At 34.0% G+C, this 11,498-nt stretch overlaps 1 protein-coding gene across 1 annotated transcript in view; it reads right to left on the minus strand.

The window, feature by feature from the left end:
- GART (phosphoribosylglycinamide formyltransferase, phosphoribosylglycinamide synthetase, phosphoribosylaminoimidazole synthetase) overlaps positions 1-11,498 on the minus strand; it is a 36,595-nt gene extending 25,097 nt beyond the window's left edge. Inside the window, exons 1-10 of the mRNA XM_044670214.1 lie at positions 10,964-11,498; positions 9,571-9,666; positions 7,983-8,157; positions 6,749-6,860; positions 4,911-4,979; positions 4,065-4,199; positions 1,550-1,628; positions 1,257-1,342; positions 886-1,054; positions 221-452 (exon numbers count right to left, since the gene is read on the minus strand). Of these exons, the coding sequence (XP_044526149.1) occupies positions 221-452; positions 886-1,054; positions 1,257-1,342; positions 1,550-1,628; positions 4,065-4,199; positions 4,911-4,979; positions 6,749-6,860; positions 7,983-8,157; positions 9,571-9,666; positions 10,964-11,108 (1,298 nt within the window). The 5' untranslated portion in view covers positions 11,109-11,498. The remainder of the gene's footprint in view (positions 1-220; positions 453-885; positions 1,055-1,256; positions 1,343-1,549; positions 1,629-4,064; positions 4,200-4,910; positions 4,980-6,748; positions 6,861-7,982; positions 8,158-9,570; positions 9,667-10,963) is intronic.

An 11,498-nucleotide genomic window follows, 5' to 3' on the forward strand; every position in this document is an offset into this window, starting at 1 on the left:
TGAACTTTTTCTATTTAATTAGAATGCTGCTGTGTTTGGTTCAAAGCCATTTGTAATTATTTCATTCCACAGCAGTATATAAAGATCTTAAAATGGGGTCTAGGTTAGTTTAAGGGAAAAACACACTACATTTCATCTTGTACCAACAAGTACAGGATTAATCAATGCAGGTTAGGTCTGAGCTAATAATGACTTTAATTTCTCTTAATAATAATTTTACCTGGGCTGTTTTAGGAAAGAGATAGCTCTATAGCCAATGTCCTTTCTATAAATAGCTCCTTCAAATTTTATAACAGCTATTCCTTTATTGGCTTCTTCAAGAGCAGACATCAGATCTCTCTGGACGGCTGTTACTGTAAGAACTCTACCACCATTAGTTACTATTTTATCCTCTTTCAGAGCTGTGCCTGCTTGAAACACCTCCAGGCCTAAAGCTTTAGCCTCAGGAATTCCTGAAAGAGATGACATTTAAACACATTTTTAAACAAGTAATGACAAGAAAAAAGAGATTAAACCCCCCTCCCCAAACTTATTTGCTTCACATCACAGTGTTTATGTCAAACTTAATCCTTCTAAATTCTGGTATTCTCATGATGGACACTGAAGTTTCTTAATTAAAATTTCCAAAACCTCAATCAATGTTTTTTGTGATTAACACTCCACTGGAGGTAGAAGTGGATGCATATGCTGAAAAATAGATCCAAGGCTAACAGAACCAACTAAAAGAGTACTTTGATGACTGTATTTTTTATATCCATTAAGGCTAAAATTATAAAAATATTTGTGAATTTCCTACAACCCCAGAGAAGCTAGTCCTAGAAAAGAAGCAACAAAGGAAGAGTTGTTTGCCAATGTGATGATCAACCAAACAGCTGTCTGAATTACCTGTTATCTCTATGCCTTTGATGTAGTTTGCTGGATAGCCTTTACTTGCCATGACAACGGTCACAGCAGTGCTATCTTCAAGCCATACTGGCAGAGAATTAGAAAGCTGACCATCTAAAATTGATTGGATTATTTCATAAAAATCACTTTTAAGAAGTGGAAGAATTACCTAAAAAAATAGCACAGAAGAGTTAAAAGATAATTTTAATACCTTCCATATCATAATCATTGGAATGTTAGGAATGACATATGTAATATGCTTGAAAAAATATTACTCCAAGAAGGATGACAAGTTTGGAATGAACATTTAGTGTTTACACACATTCATATTTCACTTGTCTTTGAGAATTTATGTATTAATTTTTACCTACCTGGCATTCTGGATCTCCAAATCTGCAATTAAACTCCAGAACTTTTGGGCCACTCTTGGTAAGCATTATACCAGCATACAATATTCCTTCAATAAAGAGCAGAAATCTACTAATGAAGAGAACATAGCTACATAGCTTAAAATTTTTTATAATGATTTTCTAAAGGCTCTGATTTATTTGATATGAATAAGCCAATTTTGTTCATTTCTTGTTTATTTCAGAGACTGGTAGAATGACACAGGAGCACCTTTGAGATTTTCTACAAAGTGATACTCAAAGATCAATGTTCCTACCTATATATGGAATGCCTTCTTGCTGCATGCCATCTACTGCTCTCTGAAGAATGGTATTTTTAATTTCCAATAACAAATCCTTAGGAACCTAGGAAAAATCCAGAAAATTATTTTTAAGGTAATTATTTTATGTATTTTTATACTAATATGATTTCATATGAATATGAAAATCCAGCATGTCATCTTACAAATACAAAATGACCTATATCTACTCAGGTACCATAATTAGCAAATAGGATTTATTCTCAGGAAATCAAGCAGCAACAGTTAACAAATTCTACACTGATCTTATCATTCATTACTTCCTGCTAAGGGAACCCAGTATTATTTTACTGCAAAAATTCTAAGAGCTTATTTATATTATTCAATCACCCCAACACCTACTGGCTTTATATGTGCCCAGGTAAATCATTCAACCATGGTATATTAGGCAACTGTTAGAGAGTAGGTTCCAATCTACATTGCTAGAGTGAGTTCTCTTATTGGTGAGCTCCCTATACTGATGAAATCACTTTCGAAAGTTTTACTGATATGGCATATATTTAAGAGAGTAATATTGTCTCTGCACTATCAATTTGGGACAGTTATATTCAGTATTTTGTACACGCTAATTTTTGCACTCATATTTATTCTTACTTTATTTCGAAAGTGTGGCATGTTCCTATTATTTAAGAATTTCAGAAACTATGATTCACCTGCCCATTAAGATGGAGAACTATGGTTACAAAGTCAAAGTTGTAATCTGGCTGGTATTTAATATTTATAAATAGGATGTAGAAAAAAAGGAACCTGGGGGCAGCTGGGTAGCTCAGTGGATTGAGAGTCAGGCCTAGAGATGGGAGGTCCTAGGTTCAAATCTGGCCTCAGACACTTCCCAGCTGTGTGACCCTGGGCAAGTCACCTGACCCCCATTGCCTACCCTTACCACTCTTCTGCCGTGGAGCCAATACACAGTATTGACTCCAAGATGGAAGGTAAGGGTTTAAAAAAAAAAAAAAAAAGAAAAGAAAAAAAGGAACCTGGGAAGATCTGTTCCAACTACAGTTAAGCTTAGCTTTTTAAATACATTGTGAACTTTTCATTACAAAAAAGAAAAAGGAGGCATAATAAATAAGGAGGCTCAATAAATCAGAAAACAGAGCTTGCTAAACATAATTTAATTTCTTAAGATCTGTTTGTCAATATACATGACATAGAAATTAGTGGCAATGTGACAAGAGTGGGCAGAGTGGAATAAGCTTTGGAATCAGGACCAGAATTTAATACTCCACCTCTGACTATAATGAGTTGCGGGCAGGTCACAACCTTTATGTGTCTCAAGGAACTCCCTAGGACTTTTCTTTGACATCACAGATAATTATAATTTATGTTGATGGAATTCAAAATTTCTAGAAAGCAACTCTGCTCTGGGAATATTAGAGACATTAGGAGCCTGGAGTGATGAGTCCTGTATTCTAGAGTCAGAATAGCCATTTACAAGCTTTATAATGATAGGCAAATTTATGTCTGTTCTGGCACCAATAAAATAGGCATTAATAATCCCTGCCTAATTTACAACTGTGGGTGGAGTTGTAAACTGATACAACCACTTCTGGAGAGCAATTTGGAATTATGCCCAAAGGGCTATAAAACAATGTATATTTGATCTAGGATTGCCACTACTAGATCTGTATCCCCAGAGAGATAAAAAAAAGGTAGAAAGGACCTATGTGTACAAAAATATTTATAGCTGCCTTTTTGTAGTGGTAAAGAATTGGAAACTAAAAGGGATGTCCATCAATTGGGGAATGGCTGAACAAATTCTTGTATATGATAGTGATGGAATTCTATTGTGTCGTAAGAAATGATGAACAGGATGATTTCAGAAAGTTGGAAAAACCTACATGAACTGATGCAGAGTGAAATAAGCAGAACCAAGAAAATACTGTACACATTAACAGCAATATTATGGAATGACCAATTTTAACAGATTTCCCTAATCTCAGCCACAGGATGATCCAGGACAATTATTTTTTTAGCAGTGTCAGATTTGATTTTTATTAAAAAACAAACTTTTTTGGCTTAAAAAACAAAAACAAAAAACAAAACAAATTTAAGTATTTTCTCACAGTTACATGATTCATGTTCTTTCCCTCCCCCTGCTCACAGATCCATGAATTGGATCCATGATAATTTTGAGGGACTTAACAAAGAATGCTATCTATCTCCAGAGAAAGAACTGTGGTAGCAGGAATGCAGATGGAAGCATATGATTTTATCACTTGTTTATTTGGGTACATGTTTTGGGGTTTTTGGCTTTACAGATTTATTCATTTAAAAAATGACCATGGAAATATATTTTTTGCATGATGATAAATGTATAATCAAGGTCAAATTGCTTGCTAACTCCAGGAAGAGAGGGATATAGACAATTTGGATTATGTAACTTTGGATGTGGAAATGTTATTTATGTATCTGGTAAAATACTTTTTTTATAATAATAATAAGAATACTTGTCTAATTTACAGATTATTACTTTACTTACCTGTGGTGTTGGACAATAAGCTCCCATTCCTCCCGTATTGGGGCCATGGTCTCCATCCAATAATCGCTTATGGTCCTGGGCTGGTGGCATAAGGGCCACAGTCTTACCATCAGTGAAACACAAACACTACAGGGAAAAGACAATTTTTTTCCATTTATTAGGTCTACATTTAATGAAAAGTGTTTAAAAATCACTGATGTAAAAGTTGTGAAATTTATCCTATAAGGTAACACATAGATGCTTTTGAGCAGAAAAAAATCAGGTACACACAAGCCTAAGAAGTTATACATAAAGAACTAGAACATTTAGAATGTTAAATTTTACTTGACCCTACCAGCCATTTCTGATTACAGAGCTCCTTATCTCATAACTCACCACAGAAGAAAATTACTTTCAAATATGCCTATTACTTTGGTAAATAAAGGGAAAATAATTTTAAAAATATATTAAAAGGCTGGATTAAGAACCAGGCAAGGATATCTTAGATTGAAATCTGGCCTCAGGCATTTTCTTTCTAGTTGTGAGACACTGAGTAAGTCCATTTCCTATCCCTGACTGCTCTTTTGCCTTGGGACCAACACCTCCAGCCCCATCTTCCACAAAGAGCACTTCTGGTATAGCTGAAGAGAAAGCAGCCTCTTTCTAGCTACAGAAGATGTAATTTTTTGAATTATTATATGTATCTCTTCCTCTTTTGGGACTACGCTTTATTTCTCTAAGATGAAACTAAGTTTTTTTTTTTTTTTGATGGGGAAGAATTAATTTAAAAACTGTTCTAGCAGGAAGACAAAGAGTTTGAATAACCAAAAATCCCACTATGGACGGAAATATACTTACAGACACCTCTTCTCCTTCAAGAACTTCTTCAATTACAACAGTATCACCAGCAGCTCCAAAAGCTTTATCCTATATTGAAATGAAATACCATTAACTTTATAGGTTTACCTTTACTTGAGATTTTTTGCCAAATTAGGAAGGAACCACTATATTACTAGATTTTTTTGTCATGCTCAAAGATACTATATTTCAACTTGAAATATAACATATGTATTGATATCACTAATTTACCTTTTTAAAAGATTCAAATCAATAATCTCATGCTCACAAAGCAAAATATAACATCAGCACAGCCTAAGATGGCAGTTTTTATTTCGCTTCTATAAACCAAATAGAAAACATTATATAACTATTTCTCATATTGTGATCATGTATCATAATCACAAAAATGCAGATTCTAACAGAAAGTAAGGTGAAAGAAAAAAATGGTTTCTTTAGGAGCACTGCTTGGTTTCTCTTAAAAGGTATTTCATAAAGTAGAGAGAAAGCAATGAACCAAATGGCTATTCTGAGCAACCAGCAAGTAGTGGTTGGTGAAGATAACAAAAACTTTGAGAAAAACTGTCATTTTAAATATCTGTAGCAGTAAGGGAATGATGGACGTCAATGTTCCATGGGATGGAAAATGAGAGGACTAAAAACTACAACATATTAGAGGATGGAAATATAGAGATTTGGCTAGAATTATAAATATACAGCCCAGAGAAAAGACTTACAGGGATATACTCAGGTATCTTTTAAATATATGAATGGTGGTCACAAAGAAAAGAGATTTATCCTTCCCAACTCTAGACGAAGAATTGGGATGAATAAAGTAAGTTATGGTTAGATAGACTTTGGCTCAACCTAAACGAAGAGTTTTCTAATAAGCTCTTTAAAAATGTATTAGGTTGCTTTTTGAGATGAAGTCTGTTAGCAGGTGTTTAGCAGAAGCTGAATGCCCTCTGATTAAGGTTGGTGGAGATGGGATTCATGCAATATTGTAGGGACATTGAGATGACTGAGAAGCAAAAAAAGACAACTATACTGCAACTTCCAGTCTTAAACAGCTGTGGAACATATCTTTTTTGCAGTTATAACTGGAATAAAAGTGAAGCCACAAGTATATAGGTGTATGCTGTGTATTTGTAATAGGAGCATGGCACCTTGTTATGGTGTAGATCTCAAAGTTGTGTGGGGACTAATCATAACTGGTGCGTCTGCCTATCACACAGCTCCCATAAACATGCTAATTTCCTTCAAACTCTAGAATTCTAAGGCTTTATGGAATCAGATTTTAACATTTCCCTTGATGGGTTTGAAGTCCTGGTCTAAAGCTCAAAACAAGAAGAATAAGGAGAAGAATAAGAGAATTTAAGGGTTATGGCAGATGTTGATTTCCCACAGAAAACTAAGGAGGTCAAAGACAGCAGAGGAAAGGACTCAAACTTATAAACTATAACAAGGAACTGTTCCAACAGAAGGCTTTGCTTAAATATTTTTTTAAAAGAAAAGTATAAGAAGTTATGGGAAGTTCTCAAAAAAACAAAACCTTGATCATTATAAATAATCTCAATTAGGAATAAAATGAGAAAAAGTAATTATTTAAGCTTGAGCCCCCAAATTTTCTTTTTCTGTTTATTCTTGGACCGCAATAGTTGAAGCCAGCTTAACCGAGACAATTACAATTTGGTTTCTTTATGTTACAATTTTAAATATAAAATAGCATTTCTGGAGTGTCTACTAGGCCCATGGAATACTATGATATAAATATTTATATCATGTATCTCTCTCATTGAGAAAATTAATATTTAAACATGACATTCAGTATAGAAAACCCCAATGTCTCTTTATCATACCTGCATTATCTCTTTAATTGCTTTGCAAGCCTCTTCTTTGTTACTAGCCACAATTACACCTTTTCCAGCAGCCAGACCACTGGCCTTTATAACTAGAGCAGGAAAGTCTGCACTGTAAAGGAACATAAATTGTCATGAACTACTAATTATGCCAGATATTTTTGCTTAATTGTTTTTGGGGGATAAGAGAGGATTTGATGTGAAGTGGTAATTAGAAGGCAAAATGTCTTTTCATGGTAATGATTATGACGAAAACACAAAAAACATAATTATTCTGAAGAAGAAAAAGAATTCTTGTCAGGTGATATTTTTGGATGAATTACTCACTATCACATGTAAGTAAACATTATTATTTTCACATGTAGTTTCTGTAGGCAGCATTATAAACTAAATTGCTTCTCCAAATGAATTTATCTTAATTTTTAATCGAGACTGAGACAGAGTAGTATTTAAAATAGAGACAGGTTGAGGTCATTCAATTTTCTGTCACACAGATACAACGAACTACACCACAACTTTCCCCATTGTGGTTTCAATATATTGTGGCTTGGCATAAGAAATTAAATGAGAATTTTTTTGGAGTTTTGCAGAAGTCTGAGATGATAGGGAAAAATAAGTTTACAAACTATGAAATGGATAAAACACAGATATTGTATTGTACTATATAAATATATTTTATCTTATTTACAATTTAAATGTCAGGTTGAAGAGTTTTTAAAAATAGAGTTGTATCAATAATATGGAATTAGGTATTAATCAACGATAATTTGTAAAACCCAGTGGAATTGTGCATTGGCTAAGAACACGAAACACGTAACTATGGGAAAATGCTCAAAATAGAAATAAAACAAAAAAAATTAGAGTTGGGTTATTTAAGTTCTCTAAGGACAGACTGGAAAGGGGAGAGAGATTAAACAGGAAAACGATTACAACAAGAGTGAGAGATGAGGAGGGTCCAGTAGTTAGTAAGAAATCAAGAGGAAAAAAAAGTCAGGGAGATGAGAACACAGAACCAGTCTTAGGGGTACATTCATGTTTAGTGGGGCTGGAAATGCACAATGATACAGAAAAGAAAATTAAGAGGGAACAACAAGTAGCTAAGTAATTAAATCAATAAACATTTATTATCATTATAGTGAAATCAATACAATATCATAAGCATGCATGGGAAAAATAAAGGATAATTAAACACAGATACAAGATAATTATTATTCATAGATAGATAGCATTCTACCTCATGACAAAGTTGCAGGCTTCTTCAGGTGTGGTGAAAGCCTTCCACTTTGCAGTAGGGATTCCATGTCTGTCCATAAACTCTTTGGCAAATTTTTTGCTGGACTCTAACTGAGCTGCCTCTGCTGTGGGTCCAAAACATTTCACTCCTGCAGATGTCAGGTTCCCAACAATTCCTACAAATAAAATTATTTTAGATTATATTTTGCAAGATGAATGCAAATGGAAAATATTACAGGTCATTTCTGCCATATGCACTGATGTTCCCAATCAACAGATTAAATTGCCAGAAAACAGGACATTGTCATGATAAGGTTTGGTTTTAAGTGATTCTTTTTTTTTTTTTTTTTAAATTTAAACCCTTACCTTGGAGTCAATACTGTGTACTGGCTCTAAGGCAGAAAAGTGGTAAGGGTAGGCAATGGGGGACAAGTGACTTGCCCAAGGTCATATAGCTGGGAAGTGTCTGAGGCCAGATTTGAACCTAGGACCTTCCATCTTTAGGCCTAGCTCTCAATCCACTGAGCTACCCAGCTGCCCCCTTAAGTGATTCTAAGAAAGGTGTACCATTTTAGGTACAGCCATTTAAAACAGATTATCAGACAATATAACCCAGTGATTTCCAAACTGGGCACCACCACCCCTGGAGGGTGCTGCAGCGATTCAGGGGGGCAGTGATGGCCACTGGTGCATTTGGGGGTGGTGAATAATTGTAAAGGGGGCAGTGATAGTATGTGACAGGGGGCGCCAAGTAATATTTTTTCTGGAAAGGAGGTGGTAGGCCAAAAAAGTTTGGGAACCACTGATATAACCAAATCTCTGTATAGCATTTTTTGTTGGTAAATAGTAAAACATATCCCTGACTTATTAAGTCTCAGCTTAAACTAAAAAGAGATTAGGTTGGAAATGATTGGGGACACAAAATGAATTATTAATGATTATTTAATTCAATTTTTATTGTCTGTGTGAAGTAAATTATTTAAGGGATGTTGATCAGGGTCTAGTATCAGCACGTGTGTCAACATGCAACATGGCTACAGAGGGAGAAGCTAGTGGTGTTTAAAAGGCAAGTATGGGAAGGAGGGGCTCTCTTTACTTTCACTGTTGAATAGATTGACTTCCTGAGCTGACACTTGGCAAGTGGCAGTGAAGTGTGGAGGGACCACGCTGGGCTAAAATCTGGGACCTGATCTACTTTAAGTTAGAAAGGCCGAGATATCTCTCCCTACCTCTATCAAATTCTCTTTTTATTAATAAATGCTTAAAACTCTGGTGCCAAGCCTCCAGATTACCTTTTATTTATTCCATGAACAATGGAAATTTAGTAATATTTCTTAAATTCAGTAAAAATAATTTATTTGCATTGAATTTAGTCAATTTGTATAAATATTAAATGGTATTCTGTACCGTCAAAGACTTCTTTTATACCAAGGTTTTGTTTTTGATATTTTGAAAGCCATCTAAAATAGTCTCCATGTTGTGAAAACGATTTTATCCGAGGTAGAATTTAACCCTAAAAGTTTATTATTAAATACTTTCTTCCATAAAGCCAATCTTACAAAAGGAAATTGGAAGTTTTCCAACTTTACCAGCAGCAAGAGGAGCCTCTGGTCCAACGACTACAAGTTCAATCTTCTGATCTTTGCAGAACTGAGCAAGCAAAGTATAATCAGTGACTGACACAGCTGTAGAGAGAAAAAAAACCCAACTATTTTAATTTCTAATGGTAAATCTCTCAGTAATTTACTTACATATAATCCCTAAATTCTATTTGTTTTTCCCTATAAGCAACTGAATTTAATGGAGAATTAAAAAAAAAAAAAAAAAAAGAAAAAATTAAGCTAAAGAACATATAAATTCACTTTATTTTCAGTTGTTATGTAAAAAGTACTGGCAACAGGCCCAAAGTTCTTGAAGTTACTTAGTGAACTACTAAATAATGAAGCTATTTTGTTTAATTATTTGCAAAAAAATAAAATATATAGAGAATTTCCTTGTTTTGAATGTAAACCCAGGCTTATTTCATAGCAAAGCCCAAGTACTACTATATTAAATTTAAAAAATCTCTTAAATATTGGGAAAATAGTTTTAGCATAAAAATATAAGCTAGTTTCCTGAACAAGTTATTTTGCAGCTGCTGAGCACTGTATTTTTGCACAGAACCCCAGTGTACCAACGTATTATTTTCAAACACATTTGCTTTTTGCAAATGGCATTCCCATCAATCAAAATGTACCTTTTATGTACATTGCAATAGGATTCCATATCAAACACCTTTGCTATCTTCAAGTTCATTCAAAAGGAAGTCTCCTTTTACAGGTTTAAGAACAGATCAGCCTTTAAATAGAAATTTTGCAGAGATATTTATCAGGAACATCACAATATACTTCAACACATGGGCCCCAGAATAATATTCCTACCTATATTTCCAAATGAGATAAGTCATATAAAGCCCTTTGCAAAAGTTGGCTTTATATTAGCTGCTATCACTATTATGGCTAGTTTCACTAGGTGAATAATATAATGGTTAAACAAAACTTTATGTTGTTATGGGATTCTATCAGACTAGTCCATTCTGATATGTGTCATAAGGACAGTGATGGGATTGCAGTGGGGAAGATGTATGATCAAAAGACACTTTGAGCCTAGGCAAGTTACTATCTCTTGTACAAACCAAATGAGATAATGTATATAAAGTTCTTTAAAACCTTCAAAGCATTATATAATTGTCAATATCATATTAATCTAATTTTATTAAGATACTGGTATAAAATTATTTCCTTACTACAAACTGATTCATGCCTTCTTATTGAGGGAAAGCCATTCTTTTATGACCAAAAAAGCCAGAAATAAAGGAGACCCAAATACTAATAACATAAATACTTAACATAAAATAACTAGACCTGTTACTGACAAAATGATGTTAGATGAATTCTAAGGGTTTTTCTAGATCAAACATTCTATGAATCAAAATATCTTTACCTGAATTTGAAATTTTCTCATTGTTGGCCGTTCCTGCATTTCCTGGGGCAACTATCACATGTCTAACATGTTGAGACTGAGCAAGTTTCCAAGCCAGGGTATGTTCCCTTCCCCCATTGCCAATCACAAGCACGCAAACTGCCATTAATTTATCTGCAGAAAAGGGATTAAAAAAACAGACAAACAAAAAACCTGATATACTGTAATGCTCATATACTTAAGAAAACCAGTGCCTGGAGAATCAAGTTCAGTTAATTTGTAAAAAATAAAATAAAAAAAATCCACTCATTTCCTAATTTCTTATTGGTCTCCTATATCCTGGTAACATGTGACACTGCTGACCATCTTCTCTTCTTTTTCATACTCTTTTTCTTTGGTTTTTGAATACGGAACTAGCCTAATTTTGTTGTTTGCCCAACCTCTTATTTTCCTCCCCACCTCTTAAAAGACAGTATTCCTCAAGGTTCTAACCTTTGGCTTTTTTGTTTGTTTGTTTTTGTTTTTTTAAACCCTTAACTTCTGCTGTGTATTGACT

The sequence above is a fragment of the Gracilinanus agilis genome, chromosome 3, assembly GCF_016433145.1.
Source record: "Gracilinanus agilis isolate LMUSP501 chromosome 3, AgileGrace, whole genome shotgun sequence".
Lineage (NCBI taxonomy): Eukaryota > Metazoa > Chordata > Mammalia > Didelphimorphia > Didelphidae > Gracilinanus > Gracilinanus agilis.